The sequence below is a fragment of the Crocuta crocuta genome, unplaced genomic scaffold (assembly GCF_008692635.1).
Source record: "Crocuta crocuta isolate KB4526 unplaced genomic scaffold, BGI_CrCroc_1.0 scaffold862, whole genome shotgun sequence".
NCBI classification, from domain to species: Eukaryota; Metazoa; Chordata; class Mammalia; order Carnivora; family Hyaenidae; genus Crocuta; species Crocuta crocuta.
Genome location: NW_027529584.1, coordinates 1,369,105 through 1,386,319, shown reverse-complemented (window position 1 = coordinate 1,386,319; position 17,215 = coordinate 1,369,105). Strand labels below are relative to the sequence as shown.

At 50.8% G+C, this 17,215-nt stretch overlaps 1 protein-coding gene across 1 annotated transcript in view; it reads left to right on the top strand.

Annotated features, from left to right (window-relative positions):
- Positions 1 to 17,215, top strand: part of GLT1D1 (glycosyltransferase 1 domain containing 1) — a 65,954-nt gene that overhangs the window by 30,960 nt on the left and 17,779 nt on the right. The window contains exons 7-8 of the mRNA XM_077761724.1: positions 4,578 to 4,673; positions 6,092 to 6,141. Of these exons, the coding sequence (XP_077617850.1) occupies positions 4,578 to 4,673; positions 6,092 to 6,141 (146 nt within the window). The remainder of the gene's footprint in view (positions 1 to 4,577; positions 4,674 to 6,091; positions 6,142 to 17,215) is intronic.

Sequence of the window (17,215 nt, the reverse complement as noted above, 5' to 3'; positions counted from 1 at the left end):
CTTCGTGCCGAGTGATTAACAGAACAGCCGAGAGACGCTCAGGACTCCTCAGACAGCCTTTCCCGCAGAGGCCCGCGTGGCGGCGGCTCTGTCTCAGTGTACGGTTACACACTGTAAGCGTGCCCGGGGTACCTGGCACAGGCACGCTCCCTGGGGTCCTGGTAGCCGGCTCTGTCGGATCGTGGTGCAGGGGTGGATGCGGAATTAATGGGCGTCTCCGGGTTTTATGCCCAGGCAGCCGTTCCCATTTGCAGAGCCGTTTGTCTGTGTCATCGTTGGCTCTAGAGATAGACTGTCTTCCCCACCCATCCTCCATCTTGCCCTGGCCTCCACAGCCCGCGATTGTGATTTGTCACTTCTGCTTTGAGCTTTGGGCAGTGAAAGCAGAAGATACGGTGAATTCGACACAGACTGTTAGTGATTAAAATGCTCACCCTCTGAGTCCTTGTGAACCATTAACCTTGCGATCAAGGGGAGGGGGTGGGGAAGGGCCGCGGTTAACAGCCCAGACCCACAGAGATTAGTCACCAAGGCGTCGTGTCTGTTTCCTCGGTATCTGATGGCGATTTGAGGATGTGTCCTCCTTCACGGTGTGACACGGGTTTTTCTGAGAATATTCAGTTCTCTCTCCAAGCCCTAGCTAACAGATTACTGAATCTTTTGAGTGTCAGACATTGCTTTTATGCTAACTGGATTCCACAGTCCAACAGATCAACTAGGAAAAAATAATGAGGTAGAGTTTTTTTCCCCATGATATTTACAATAGTTATTCTATTGTAATATAAATACAACCTCAGGTTAGTTACCTTGGAGTCTATCTGTGCGTTAGCAACTTAAACATTGTTATGGTTCAGTGATAGATGATTTTTCCTCTCAATGCCCATGACTGACACATCTAAAATTAGTGATTCTTTGTTGGTCATCGAACCCCAAAACTGTGAAAGCTTAAATTTGACCATACCTTCCTGATTTTTTGTTTCCCATTTTATTATATTTCTATCGTTTATTTGTTTAATCTTCTGCCTCTCTCCTTCTGTAAACTATACTTCTGTTTATCTGTGAAGACTCTGACATGCCAAGCTCAGATGGTAGTATTTCTCCTCCTTGGCGGTGCCCAGGAGAACCCCCTTGCTTTTCACGTGGAAAATTCACATTACCAGATCCCTCGATATTTTCACAGCCCCCAAATCAGATTTTTCAGTTAACATTCACCACGTCTAATGTGGGCCCCTGAAGTTCTTGGATTCTTTTATCCTTACAATAACTCAGGGTGTTGGGGATGGAAGCCAGGAGAGAAGGTGGCATAGTGTGGATTGGGTTTGTGTCTTGGAGCATCTGATGCATCACCGGAGGGCCAGGCAGCGTGACTGGCACGTAGCCTGCTGGGGCCCATACGGTGCCAGACCATGAGAGCGACTCACTGTGTTTTGAAGATAAAAATACCACTCTCCAGGAAGCGGTAACATTGGAAGGACGGATGTGTAAATCGTGCTTTTGTGAGGGATGAGGTCAGACCTTGACTCACGGTAAACGTGGATGCTCACAGAAAAACAGAGGGAAGAAAAAGAAGTTTGGAGTTAAAAGGAAGAAATGAAATCCACTGAAACATTTCCTAGGCACCTGAGTTCACCTCCAGACGTCCACAGGCCAATTTCTTTTAGTTCTGTTTTGAAATCTAAGAATGGCCGCCACACATGTGTGTAGCCCCGGTCAGGGACACACGCTTGTTTGATCGTGATTTCTCACCTGTTATCTTTATGTCCTTGACAATGGTACCGTTGTGTGTCGAAGTGCACAGAAGCTGTTCAAACCCAAAAGCTGTGTCTGCATTTTATTTTTAAAAATTTGTTGGTCCTAGAATAAGGCAAAGCATTTGGTTCTTTGTCCTACCATGGGCTAACTTAGTTTCCTAAATCCTCATGACATTTAATCTCCAACCCGGGAAGAAGACCAGGAGAGAGGCGAGAGAATATCAGGTTAGCACCGTCTCCCTCCAAGGTCTGGTAGGTCAGCGCTCTCGAAATCAGTGAGTGAGCTGGGGACCAGCACTTTTAAAAACTGAAATGAGGGGCGCCCGGGTGGCTCAGTCGGTTGAGCGTCCGACTTTCGCTCAGGTCATGATCTCGCGGTTCGTGGGTTCGAGCCCCGCGTCGGGCTCTGTGCTGACAGCTCAGAGCCTGGAGCTGCTTCAGATTCTGTGTCTCCCTCTCTCTCTGACCCTCCCCTGCTCATGCTCTGTCTCAAAAATAAAAATAGACTATAAAAAAAACTGAAATGAAATGAAATGAAAGTAATACTTACCTCAGAGTTCCTTGTATGTAGTAAGGCCAGTATTTTGGAACTGTGAGCATATACAAGCCTGTATCATGTTATAAGGTCTCAGTATGATGTGTAGAGCTTACCATAAGCCACAGAACATTTTGAAGATGAATGGTGTAAACTGCGGGGTGCTCTCTCTCGAGGTGGGCTCCCTCGGCCTCCCGCGGTGGGGGCAGGCGGGGGCCTCTGAGCATAAGGCCAGCACGTCTCCCGAGCCTGCTGTTTTGAGCACCTAACGTGTGTCACATCCAAACAGAGGCACACAAGTAGGTTTTGACATCTGTGCTTGCCGCACGGCAGAAACACAGAAGAGAACGGAGCTTTTTCCCAAGACTCGCATATGCCCTTAGAGGAGTGCTGCTTTGGCTGCCTTCTCTGGACACCACCTTGCTGTGTTTGTTTTGCTTTTATTCTTTTTCTCGAGTCAGTAACGCAGGTTCTCTGATTTCCCCCTTTTGGGCACGTTCGTGCTTCCTCCATCTCCTTGTCTCCTCCTCCTCCTCCGCCTTCTGCTGCTTCTCCGTCTTCTGTGTTTGAACAGATGCTCCATGTCCGTCCCGACGATGGTGTCCGTGATGTTGTGTCCTGCCCACATCCCGGGTCGCATCTGGAGATACATCACATCAGCGTCTCCTTTGCTGGGCATTTTTAGAAATATTAACTGCGTGCATGTGCGTGTGTGTGCGTGTGTGTATGTGTGTGCCCTGGGCTCAGGCTCCCTCCCGTAGTTAAGTGGGTGCCTCCCGAGTTTCTCCTCGTACAGATGTTACCATTTTCTTGTAGTTCGTAAGCAGCTTCTGTGAAGGCGCCTGTAATTTGTGTTGCACCCACACACCCCCTCTCCTGCCTCAGTGTTCACTGGTGGCTCTTGCCTGGTGATGCGGGATTTACCTTTCTCACACCTGACCTTCCTATCCTTAAAGGTGTTGGTCAGGTTCATTATTTATTAACGGGAACAGCTTCTCTCCTGGCCTCAAACCCCTCTGCTCTTGAATTCAAATTCTGCACATAACTTCTAGCTTCGACTTCTGGTCAAACGTGAAGCTTCGTATTTCTACGAAGGGGTACTCAGAATATCGGGGAATACTTTACAAACACGACATACTTCAGTGGAATTGTCAACAGTTGCTTTAAAGACTGTGATGTATTTTGAAGGGTTTTCTCAGAGGGACATCCAACCTCACCATTTCAGTAGACAGTTTCGTGAGACTTGGTCACGCACGAGTGTTGTCATTCTCCACCGTTTGTGATTCTGCGAAGGTGGCCTCCCCGTGTCTTCTCACAGTCACCCAGTTATATTACTATTCAAGGCATGCAGAAGCCCAGAGTAACTGAAACTTTTTGTATTATGTCATGGGACAAATAAAATGCACGAACAAGAACCCCTCATCTGTATGATTTTATGTCCAATCATACGTGTTTGGAGATGATGAAGTCTTAGGTGAGCTTGAGCTAATTATATGGGTAATTTCTACAAAGTCACTTACCTATTGCTCTGCCTCAACGCACCTCAACACAAAGGGGCTTCAGACAGGCGCTATCCTTCATGACAGAGCTGGTTGGCACCGGGACCCAGGCCTGGAGGGGCTGGGCTCACACTCCCTTTCCAGTGCACTGCGGCCCACCGGTCCTGTGTGGCCGCCCCGAGCAGGGGTGGCCAGGTGTCTGGCCGCAGAGCCTTATTCTCGAGGAGGCCAGGTCGTCAGGTAGGGATGCTCCGGTGGGCAAGCAGGACTGACACCGGGCTTCCCATGGCCCAGACCTGTGAGTCACTCCCTGACCTTCCCCTGGGCTCTGCTGGTCAATGCTAATCACCGGGCTGGCCTAAAGTGCAGGGGTGAAGAAGCCGGTTCCAGCTCTCCATGAGAGGGGCCACTCTGAGACCCAACCCCTTTAACTTATGGATCTGTGGGCACGTCCGCATTCAGTGTGCGCACCTGTGTGTGTGTGCGCAGACCCAAGAGCATATTTCTATACAAAATCCCGTCCCTGTTTCATAAAGAACGTGATCTTCTTACCGGCATTGTCTCCAGAGATTTTCCAGGGCCACGTTTCCGTAATAACTGCCCCTCCCTCACCGCACAGAGAGGAGTTGTATTTACCGGGCTGAGCCCCTCCCAGCTTTCCCGCCAGGACAAACCATGACGTGCAGTATTGTGTGAAGCATAGAGGTCGGGGCTCCCCGGCCTCTGGGCTTCACCCCCATGGTACCAAGCTGCCTTCTCTTCCCTGAAAATACCTGAACTGCTCTGTTGCAGGGATTAACCAAAGTGCTGATAATTTACACATCTTTCTCCTGGTGTGTGGACTTCGGCAAGTGAAGGACCCTCTCTACCTGGTGGATGCCTTCTCAGGTACGTTTGGTTTACGGAGTCCCATTTGGGGGTCCAGCCTTCACGTTTCTCTCTTTGGGGTTTTGAGTTTTGTCGTCTCTGTCTTTCCACATGAGCGGAATGGCTTCTAGATTGTTACTGTGGAAACAACCAGAAAAGGAATCACACTGCGTAGGGACCTCACTTGCTCCAGCTTTCCTGTGCCCTCGGTGTCTGAGCACATCATACAAATAGTGAGCAATTGCAAGAATAATGTAATTTCACCCAAAAATATGTTACACACGTCGATTTGTACGATGCGTTTGGCGTATCCAAAGTCCACGTTGGCTTCCGCAGTGATTACTCCTGGAAGTCCAGCTGGTGGGGGGTGTGGACCCCGCGAGAAGAGCATTTTACGTAAAAGCACACAGTGCTCAATATTTACATTTCAAATATTGTGAGCATATTTGGTTTGTGAGCATAATTGGTTCCGGGAACATGTTTGTAATCCAGAGCACTTGTATATCAAAGCGAATTTCCCCATAAGCAGTAATGGAAACTCAGATGATGTGTTTTAAAACCCAAACATATTCATAGAAAAGTGATCACAATACTGTGATATAACAGAAAGTAATAAAGAAAATACAAAATATAAAGAAAAACAAAAAATTAGCCTGCACTTACCTTTGAAAACCTTCGTGGCTGATGTAAGGGAAATGACAGAGGAGGGTTACTGGGTAGGACGACTTTCATGATCACTAACGGAATCACTGCTGTCTCTTGGTTCCATGGAACCTTTTCCTTGCATGGGGGCCACTGTATACACTCGCACGGATGTTGACTACAGCACAGTATTAATAATGTCTTGTTGTATACTGTATGCAATGTAACCGGCAATGAGGCAGCAGAGGAAAGGGTCCGTACCTGCAGAAGCCTGACCTAGAAGGAAGCAAAGCCTTCCTAAGCTCACTCTTGTCTGGAAAAGGAAAGGACTGTCCATAGGTGTTTTGAAGTGACAGAAAATACACCAATGCCAGTTGTGGGCACCTTCCAGTGTCTCGCAAAATCACTGATTTCTGCCAGACACTGCAGCCTAAGACATCTGAGCATATGGGAGACGATCACCCACAATCCCGCAGAGAGAGAGAGAGAGAGAGAGAGAAGAACCATTGGCTCATTGTGGTCATGTGACATTGACCATCAAATACAACTCATATTGCAAGACATGGCTTGTTTCTCAAGTTAAAATGTATTAGAAATGTTTGCTCGTCTTGCGGGACACACACAGAACAAGTCACTCACAACCCAAGGCTTTATTTTACACACAATTTCACTGTATGAATGAGAGCAAAATAATATGAAATAACTTAATATGATCACATACTTAATGTTAACCTTAACTACGTTTTCAGCTGTGACGTAAAACCATTAACATTCTTTCTTCTCTTTTGCTTCCCAAGCGTGGCACCGAGAAGAGCCTCACGTTTACATGGTGATCGTCGGCCCAGAAGTAAGTTGACACGCCGCACGCGTGGCTTGCGTATCTGCTCTCTTCTTTCTACTTCTTACGGACTTTCTAAAATCAGCTGATGTTCCTTTCCCAGCCAAGTTATTTTTTCCTTTTTAAATCGCCAAAGTCTGCCCTTTTAAAAATGAAAACTGCACCAAGATTACTAGGCTTTGTACATCTTCACGGCTAAGTTATTGCTCCGAAGGCTAGGTTAGTACGCAAGTTGGGGGGAGTCACGTAAGGACAAAGTCCCCTGAAGAGAAAGTCTAAGCCGGTGCATAAGGCGCCTCGTGTGCAGTCCACGTGATCTCTGAAGTCCCCAAAACTGCACGACAAACCAACGCAGCGCTGTTGCTCCAGCCGAGCAGCAGATTAAGTCGCTGACTTACACGTAGGAGCCAAGTGGCTCAGAAAACGGCTGTCTGTAAGCATGAGAAGCCCCCTCTGCCCGGGGAGACGCCCGCAGCCACCTGTGGCCGCCGTTCAGGAAGCGCAGGCCGGCGGAAGGCCCCAGGGACCCTGCCTCTCGTCCCACGGGCCTCCAGGGGGTCCGCTTGTCCCCCGCACAAAGATGCAGGTCAGGCAGGTGCTGCTCTGTTCCATGCGCAGGTCTGAGCACCCAGGATTCAGAGGCTCTGGGAAACGCATCTCCTGAGAACGAACCTTGATTTCCTCCAAGCAGCTTAGAAAATGAAGCTCGCTTTGTTTCCAGCAGGGGCATGTGTGTGTGTGTGTGTGTGTGTGTGTGTGTGTGTGTGTGAGAGAGAAGAGAGAGAGAGAGAGAGACGCTGTAGGAGCAGCTCCTGTCCTTCAGGGGGCGTCTGTGTCAGGGTGGCAGATGGCACCCTTGGGAATGGCATAGCCCACTTCCTTGTCCTGTGTGCCATCATGCGACAGGGGCACCCCTGAGAACTTGCGTGGGTGTGGATTCCCACGCAACGCAGAGTTGTTTATTATGATTTAAATTTTTTTTAATGCTTATTTATTTTTAAGAGAGAGAGAGAGAGAGGGAGACACGGGATCCAGTGCAGGTCCCAGGATCCAAAGCAGCTGTCAGCACAGAGCCCGAACGGGGCTCAACCCACAAACCCGAGCCAGAGTTGGACGCTTAACCGACTGAGCCACCTGGGCGCCCCTTTTATGATGATTATTTTAATTCTCCTTCCTTCCTTCTGTTTGAAGAGCATGATTGGAAGAGAACGTTTGAGTTTGATGCTAAAATCCCTGCTAACCGAGAGCGAGGGCCTCAGGCTTAGACAGAATTTCGTGACGTGGCTTTTGTTTTCCACTGTTTCCATTTTCATGGCTACATTCTATTCATGGCGCGTGATCCTGGCTTTCCAACTATGAACACTTTCTTTAAAAATAAATGGAATCGGCTTCAAAAAAAGTATTAAATCAGCAGCAGTACAGATGGTATGCAGATAGGACAGATTATGAAAATGCACGCAAATGGCCGAAGTTGGGGGAGCAGTTGTTACAAAGTGCTCGCGTCCAGGGAGGAAGAAATGTGGGAAAGCAGGCTTGCTGAGCAAAAACGTTTGCCTGTGCCAAACAGAGGACCCCCCCCCACCCCCAGCGGACTTTCTGTTCCGTGTTCCCTGTAAACACACCTGTCGGGACGTGACCCACTCGGAAACACACCTAAAGCACCAGATGCATGACGAAACCCCTTCCCAGGGAAGTAGTGACCGGGAGACACAGCAGCTGGTGCGGCGGCCAGAGGGGGGTGGTCCTTTCCCGCATCGCCCTGGGATCCTCCCCTCTAACCTTGTCGCCTCCGGGCGCCGCTTGCTTCTTGAGGCTTCTCAATCCAAAGCCTTGTAGGTGAGACACGGCCATTACTTTGTTGTCTGTCCTGAGCAATCCCCAGTGTTTCTCGGTTCCCAGTGGAGAGATGTCTTTTCTACCATTTGCTTTCAGAACACATCCCTTTCCTCAAGCTTTTGCCTGCCTACTTTTGAAAGAACAGTGCACGTCCAGAAATGGGTCTCTTTCCCCCTGATTTCAGTGCATAGAAAGTTGTGCCTTGGGCTCGGGTGGGGGACAGGACAGCAGACGAGGGGCCGGGGGACCGAGAGGGCAGTAGTGCACGATTTTGCACCCAGACCAGCAGGCCCACTGAGGACTCCCCAGAGGAGCCGCGGGGAGATGTGTGTGTGAAGCATCCGTATTTTTAGGTGGGAGCTGGAAAGTAACTAAACACACCCGTGTGTACACGCACACACACGTACATGCACACACACGTACACACACACAGGCCCTACAACTTGCATCTTTGTAGTTTCTTTTTATCTCTTTAACTCCTGGAAGGAGGTGATGCTAAGTGGTTTTGACCAAAGGCTGTGATGACTGCCTCGTGATGAGCTGATTGGGACCCGGCGGTGCTTTGGAGCCGGGTGAGGTGAAGCGGGTCCACAATGACGCTGGAGGGTGTGTCCCCGGAAGCCGCCATGATTCCCTAACTTCCAGGGGCCCCTCCGCTTTTTCCAAGCCAGCCTATAAACCTACGATACCCAAGGACAGGTGCTTGCTTAGCGAACGCAGATCCGAGACGAGCCCCCCAAAGACCCCCACTGACTGGACCACCTGCCGGAGCCCCCGAGGACCGTCTGGTGCACTGGCAGCCAGCACGTTGGTCTGCTTGCATGCAGAACCCCAAGTGCCGACAGGGGAGGGGAGCTAGGAAGGGGGGCACTTCAGTAGGGGTCTCGGGACCCTCCGGGAAGGTTTAGGACCTGAGACTTACTAGCGCTCTAGCTCATTGCCACGAATCACTCATGATTCTAAAGCGCTGCTTCCACAAGACACCTCCCTGCAGCAAATGGGGAAACACGCCCATTGGGCAAGTTTACTGCTCAGCAAACACAGGAACCAGCACAGGGACCTGGAGCTTTGCTAGGGTTCGCCCGCCTCCCCTCCACCACCGAGGGAGAATACGTCTTCCAGACCCAAGTCCGCTTTGGGCAATGCAGTGCTGCACCCTGGCGAGGGCCTGCGTGCAGAAGCGACGGCTTTGGGTCTCACCAGTTTGTATCTGTCTCGGTCCCTTTGGGCGGCTGGGACAGAATCCCATGGGCGAGATGGCGAACCAGCACACGAATGTACTTCTCAGGGTCGTGGAGGCTGGAAGTCTGAGATGAGGGTGCCAGCGCGGTGGGGTTCCGGTGCCACCCCTTTCTCCCTGTGTCCTCACGTCAGGGAAGGGGACAGGGAGGGTCTCCAGGGTCGTTCTCGAGACCTGATCCCTCTGGGTAAGACTGATCCTATTCCCGAGGGTTCCACCATCTTGACCCACTCACCTCCCCAAGTCCTCGTCTCCTGACACCATCGTCTTTGAGAGTCAGGATTTCAGTGTATGAATTTGGGGGGCGGGGACACAACACCGAGGCCATAGCAATATATCCTTTTCATAGAATGTCTTCATCAAATCTAAGGGAAAACAAAAGCCACCACCACAACCTTGATGTCAGACAGAATAATTTGAGCTTCTAAATAAGGCAGTGTTGAATCCAGTGAGTCACAAACTCATAGAGACAGGTTGTCTTCTCTGTCCCACAAAAGACATAAAACTGATACATCCAGATACACATCCCAGAGCCCCCGGTAACTCACACGGGCTAGCGTCTTGCTCGTTTGTTTGCTCCATGACCATAACTGGGGGGGGATGCTGGTAAGTGTTCAACAACACAACTAGTTCTGTCTGAAAGCCCGACTGGCCTATTTCCATGGTGTAGAAGCTTCTCGCAGGCCAGTTTCAACATATAGGAGGAGATGACTCTAAAGAGAGATGAGATGTGTGTGTGTGTGCGTGTGTGTGTGTGTGTATGTGTGTGTGTGTGGCTGGCGTGGGCAGGTGCAACCAACCCAGCGCGAGGTACCCGGTGCCCTGCTAACATGTGTGTGAACACACACACACAGGCAGGCACACACACACAAACACACAGGCACACGCACCAGAAACAAGCTTTCCTAGACAAAGGCTTCCACGGCTTCATTCAGTTCTGTTCTCTGGTCCTTTTTAAAAGACTGCTCTGCACCATCCGTCGCTATGTCACGCTCTTCTAGTCCATGTCATTTTTAAAAAGCTTGCTTTTACCCCCAAATCGATTTCGTGATTTGCTCCCTGACCTGAAGTGTGAACGTCACCGACTCAGCCATGCTGGATGGCGCGTGTGAGTGAGAGTCCCGCGAAACGTATGCGCCTCCATGGCTGGCGTGCTGGTGGCTCCTGCCTGCCCAGATGCCGCCTGGCCCCGCGGGGACCCGACCCAAGACTTCCTAACATCCGTCAGCTCTCACGGCCAGGGATCCAATCTAACGTCACTCGTGAGCACAGGCGGGGATTCCAAGTTACTGCTTGAATTCGAGTCCTTGCTACTAGATCAGTGGGTCAATATGCTGATGATTCGGAAAGGGATTGAGAAATGAGTCAGAGGTCAAACCTTGGGACGCACCGAAACTCACGCTTTAACGACTGCGTCATGTGCAAGATCGACCACCCCAAATCTTACCATTATTTTCAGCGTCTGATGTCAGTCTGGTCCTCCTCACTCCGTCCCCTCCTTTGATAGCCGCCGAGCTCAGTGACTGAATAAACTCTTCAGGTACAAAGGACACACTTCGGGGGGTGGGGAGCATAGCTTTTCCAGTCCCGTGCAGGATCTCTCGGTGTCAAAGTGCACTGACCCGGTTAGCTGAGGGGTCTCGGACAGCGCGCTGTCTGTCATTAGGGACTCAGCGAGGTTCAGGCAGCAGAGTCCCTCTCATCCGGTCTGCACGGAGCCCAGCACATGGAGGCCCGAGTGCAGAAGACGGTGCTGCCAGCCAGGGCCCCTCGGCCGCAAGCTCAGACCAACCCCCGGCAGATGCGGCTTATCGGAAGACGACAAGAGCCACCAAGAGAAGCATCGGGAGGCTGGGGACCAGGCTGGGTTTAGGCAGGAGCCCAGAAGCTCCAGGGGCCTGGGGAGCCTCCGCCGGGGATGATCCACACACAAGGTGCCCCACCTGGTGGGGGGGGGGGTGAGCTCAATCCACTTCTTATTCTCCGGATCCTTCTCTTCAAGCTCTGAGATGCAGCTTGGGCTGTGTCCCACCCTGATGTAAGGAGAGGACCAGGCACCCGATTGATTCCACTTTGGGCCACCCTGTCCGGGGGAGGGGATGAGGAAGAGCCCAAAGGAAGGTGGATTCTGGCAGAAGAGGTGACACTGAAGACTCACAGGGAAAAATGTGCTCGCGGCATGTGTGGATTCCGTGTTTAAATGATCGGACAAAAGTGGATAGTTAAAAAAATGTTTTTTTTATATTTATTTATTTTTGAGAGACAGAGAGCACGATCAGGGGAGAGGCAGACAGAGAGAGGGACACACAGAATCTAAAGCAGGCTCCAGGCTCTGAGCTGTCAGCACAGAGCCCGACGCGGGGCTCGAACCCAGGAACCGGGAGATCATGACCTGAGCCAAAGTTGGACGCTTAACGGACTGAGCCCCCCCAGGGGCCCCAAAAGTGAATACTTTTATAGGTCAGTTGATGAGAATAATACAGCCACTCTGTTTGGTCCTTGGCATTTATTCAGGGCTTTTCCTTCAGGGAAATGGAAAGAATGCCCCTTAGAGGTGAAAATTGTGCTTACTTGATGAAGCCACAGTGAGACCGTCCCTTGCTGTGTGCATCCTTTAGGGATGTGTTGCTGTATGACAGAGCTCATGAACAACGTCTCGAGAGGAGACTGTATATACTTCATCGCTCATTTTCATGGACAACATGTTTGTTGCTATGTGTGTGTGTATGTTTATGTACACAAAACTTGACTCCCCTATGCAATCCTTCAAGAAATACTGAGGGCCACTGTGTCGTAGGCATGTGGACTTGTCCCGGTGAACAGAACAGGTGTGTCCCCTCCCCTCGGGGAGGGCCCAGCCCAGGGGGCAGGTTCCACACTGCTCTTCCGAATATCATTGCTCTGCCTTTCGATTCGCATTTATCGACTCTAGCATGTTTAGAAAATAGCGTGCCCATTCTTAGGTCGCTGGAAAAAAATCAACGATGCTGTGTACTTTATTAGATGCCACGCGTATGTTCATGTTTGTGGCGGTTCATAGCAAGAACATTCTAAAAAGCTGGATCTCAGTCCCGTACGGAAGCTACAAGACCGTGCACTGCCGCCAACCGCTGGCAAGCGAGCTAACACGCTTAGCCCAAGCGGCATCGTCTGTTTCGTGCACAGGGAAGGTTTGCATGGCCACGTAGCACAGCGGCTGCATTCAGACTCCAGAGTCAGCCAGGTACGCTCCACCTCTCTGTGCCTCAGTGTCCCCCTCTGTAAGGTAGGCACAACCAAGAAAGTGCCGCCTGCCTCACCGTCTGCTGTGGGGACCAGACGGCCGAGGCTGGCACGGTGCCTGGCTCACAGGCAGCATCATAGGACACCGCGCGGAGAAAGACCTTCCCGTGCTGGTGTGTCCTTTGGGCCTGGGCACTCGAGGATCCTGCCGTAGCAGCAGGCGGTTTGGGTCTGGCTTTGGTTTTCTAGTAAAGCTTCCTTGATCTCTCAGTTCAACCATCTTTTTTTTTTTGGCAAAGCGCGTGGCAGGCTCGAGTGGGTACACTTCCCAGACTCTTTGATAAGGAGTGTGGCATGGACACTGGGCCTGCGCGCCGTGGTTAACGACTTCCCGCAGTAACTTCTTATATCAAAGATGATTTTCCTTAAGCCTGGGAGTTGAAACAATGTATTTTGCTCAGAAGTAAATAAGTGGAGATGGAGGAAATGAGAATTTTCTTTGCTGCCTGAAATGCTTTTGCTTTTTAAAATTTCATAACATGTGCTTTCATTACCTAAAAAAAAAAAATCTACCCTTCTTTGTTTCTTTATCTTGCATTTTGTTCCACTTGGCTTCACTAGGAGATTTGAAAATGAACTGATGCGGAAGGTAAATCCAGAAAACTTTCATCCAGTGTGTATTTCCAACTTGAAAGCCACTGTTTATACTTCAGCTAAATTTTAGTTAACGCACTAGGTATTTCAGCAGACTTACAAAATTCCCCTCGATGAATTACTTTTCCCTACATCGTTAATCATGAGAGCAGAAGCAGGCCAATAAAATTAGAAGCGAGGGATCTCTAACTAAAAATTATCATAAGTAAAATCTGAATTTGAAAATCGGTATGTAAAGCCAAAAGAAGGCTTTCATTAGGCTATTTGCTTTCTCATGATAAGACGTTAGGGTTATAATGCAATTCGATAATTTAAAATCATTTCAATGGAAAGAATCAGAAGTGAGGAACAGAAAGGGTAGGGAAACCATGCATTTAGTAAATAGTAAGCAGGGAGCTGTATGCCAGACCCCGCGCCTGGCCTCGGAGGGAACGGACACGCGTATGTGGACGAGACGGACACGGCACAGACCTCGCAGGCTTGCGTTCGCTGGCATGTGGAAGGGACGTTGGGAAGCGGTACTGCTTCTGGGTGAGGTGATCGGGGAAGTTCTCCCAGGGAAGTGGCTTGAGCCTGTGCCTCGAGGATGAACAGGCTTTAGGGATGGAGGGGTGGCGTTCCCGCTAGCGAGAATGGCAATAATCCGGGTGTGTGTGTGTTGGGGGGAAGGGGGCGTACATAGAAGGCTACAGATGGAATACGGTGGGGAAATAAATAGGTGATCCACGTTGGCTTTTTATGAACCACTTGGTAAAATCCCTGAGTAGCTACCCGAGAGGCGGTGGAGGGCGTTTTTGAGAATTCAGTCTCCTGGCCCAGCGCCTTGCCAGCTGTGAGGTGCCGGTGAGATCGCAGAAGCACTATGAGCGCCGCTGCCCTGCTGTGTAGAAGGGGGCACAGGGCAGTGGCAAGAGTAAGGTGGTGCATGTGTAGAGCTGAGCCTGGGTCAGGCCCAGAGTACGCGGCGCATGTATATTGACTCTTAACAGCAGGAAACAGCAAGTTGTCCCTAAGTGTGAGGTTTTGTTCTTTAAAGACCTTGCTAGGAATAGGAGTGTTTGCAGCCTCCACACATCCATCTCTAACGCCAGCACTGCTGATAGCTGGCCACGCTCGGCCGAGGGAGGAGGGCGTGAGGGGGCCTGCAGACCATGGTCCCGGCAGAGCCCACGGCCTACGGGTTGACCAGTCGACCGGTGGTGAGGGCCCAGCGAATGACTGGCACCGGCAAGCGTGTGCTCTCTGCTGGGGGCTGAAGAAACTTCGCCCTTCCAGGCCGGCCCGCACGGGGCGCTCAGGGACAGCGGTCCTGACCGGAAGTGATGCACGGACTTCCCTTCCCAACATCCCACAGAAATATTGCTCGGGAATTCCAAACATGCTGAGCTTCCAAGGCGTCGATGGTACTTGCAAGAGGCAGCGAGGCCTGTCTGGTTGTCCTTGGGGACGACACCGGCCTGTGTGTCATCCCCACTTTGTCAAGTGACATACGGCTAGCACACTGCACACACAGAGGACACGCTTGAGAATCCTCTAAGACGGAAAACTGCGTTCTCAAAGCAAAAGCTCCCTTCTTGCTATCGGTGGTCCTGAGTATGAGATACCCAAGTATGTGATTGTGAGTGGAAAACCAGGGGTGGAAATCCGGTATTGGCAACTTTTCCTTTTTCGTTTGTGTGCGAATTTTTCACCTAAAAGTGGAGATTTAAATAAGGCAGGTTGAAGTGCCCCAGCGAGAAAGTTCAGCCACTGAATCTTATAACAATTATACACAAGCCTGTTAAGTTTTCCTGGATCACGCCAGTATCCGGGTTTTCTTAGAATCAGCACATTATCTGGATGGCAACCAAATAGTGTTCCCGGATTGCACTCACGAGGTGGATTCCACCCATTTGTGCTCTTTTCTCACTGAGGTGTCCTTCACCCAAGTGCATCTGTCCTCTGTGCTATTCCTGTAAGTTCGCGATGAAAATACGTTAAACTCTAAAAACTTTCTTTTTCTGGGAATAGTTTCAGTGTTCCTCATGCATCCACATTTGCTGCGTTAGCTTCTTGGGATTCATCTCAAGTCATGCCAGTGGTTTGAAGGATTTGGGTTCCAACACACATGCATGCACGCATACGTACACACACATACACACATATGCGCGTGCGCACACACACACAGTGTTTTCTAGCCAAAAGAAATAGAAAAGAAGTTGTTTCTGGAAAGCGCCCCGTTTTTTTTTCCATTTGTATGATAAAGTATGGGGGATACTGTCGTATTTGTTAAACTGGCTTGTTTTGTTAATTCCTAACACCTACTGGTAAAGCGTGGAGGAGACTAGAAATCCAGTCTGTGCTCACTGGTAGCTCATGGGAGGTGACAGGTGAGCCGGCAGACACAGTGTCGGTGAAACGTGTTTATGCCCTCATCCGTCTGCATCTTTGATGATGTGCTCAGAATTTCATGTCACGTTGGAGGAAACTTAAGAATATTTGTTATTTATGTTCATTTATTTTTGAGTTGGAGAGGAGGGGCAGAGAGAGAGGGAGACACAGAATCCAAAGCAGCTCCAGGCTCCGAGCTCTCAGCACAGAGCCCGACGCGGGGCTCGAACCCACGAACCGTGAGATCGTGACCTGAATTGAGGTCGGACGCTTAACCGACTGAGCCACCCAGGCGCCCCAAACTATTTGTCATTTTAAAAGCGTGTTCAGTGTGGATGACACCAGGGGAGGAAGGGCAAGGGCCAGCCGTGGTCTGCTGGTTGTGTTTGCGGTCAGGAGAGTCAGACGTGGTGAGTACACACGTGGCCCCACCCTGGGCATCTCCTCATGTCCTCCTAGTCCCTCAGAGAGTAAGCTCGCCCGAGAAGGGGTCACGTGCGCCCACAGCGTTGCAGCCCGGACTCCGAGGCCCGGGCAGGGCGACGCGGTGTGCACACAGTGATGGCCGCAGGCGCACGGGCACCTTGCTCTGCACCTGTCGGTCCTGGGCGCTGAGAAGTGAGGTGGTGTTTACGGTGGTGCCGTCCGCAGCTCTTTTCTACGACATGTGGCTCTTTCTTCTGCGGCTCCCAACAGTCAGGGGCGCCGCACTGACCCCGTCGGCCCCCTACCCCGCCAAGGCGCTGCTCCGACTCTTCCCCCCACCCCTCAGCAGGGCTGCAAGCCACACAGCACACGCGGGCCCTTCCCAGACGACAGAGCGCCCCCGGGGGGAAACGGGGGCGTGTCCAGGCTCCAGGACAGGAGGTTGTGACCAACCAGAGTTTTACTTGTTCCCCCCGCTTTTTTTGAGAAGTAACTCAGAGGCCATCAGAATCACCACTTTAAAGTATGCAGTCCAGTGGTTTTTAGTTATATTCACGTAGTTTTGCAGCCATCCCCCTTACCTAATTGTGGAACACTTTCATCACCCCGGAAGAAAGCCCGTGCTTATTAGCAGCCGGCCTCTGCCGTCTCTGCACTCACCCCGTGTCTCCGCCCCTGCTCCCCACGAGTCCTTGGCAGCCACTTACCTGCTTTCTTTCTCTTTGGATTTGCCCTTCTGGACGTTCCATGTAAATGGGGTCACATAGTATGAGGCCCTTTGTGACCAGCCGCCTTCCCTGGATGTCTTGTTTAAAGGCCGTGCATGGTGTGACAGGAGCCCGTGATTCTCCCCTTCGTGTGACTGAGTTCTGTTCCATTGTGCAGACAGACCCATTTGTGTATCCGCACATCGGATGATGGACATGCCCTTGGCTTTAACATCGTGTTTCTCAGAAGACACTCTGTCAAAAATAAAACTTTGGGGCGCCTGCGTGGCTCAGTCTGTTACGCATATGACTTTTGTCAACTGTCTTGATTTCAGCTCAAGTCGTGATCTCCTGGCATGAAATCGAGTCAACTGCATCAGGCTCTGGTGCTGACGGTGTGGGGCCTGCTTGGGATCCTCTCTCTCACTCTCTCTCTCTCGAAATAAGTAGATAAACTGAAAACAGTATTTTTTAAAACTAAAATAAAGTGTCAGTTCTGTCGGACCCTTTGTCTTAGTTCTGCTCTGACCCCTTGAGTGGGCTGGAGGCCTGGCCTGCTGTCCCTGGGCCCCTCCGGGCTTTGTCTCCGGCAGACGGGAGGTCACGTGCTTTCCCTGAACTTCGCCCC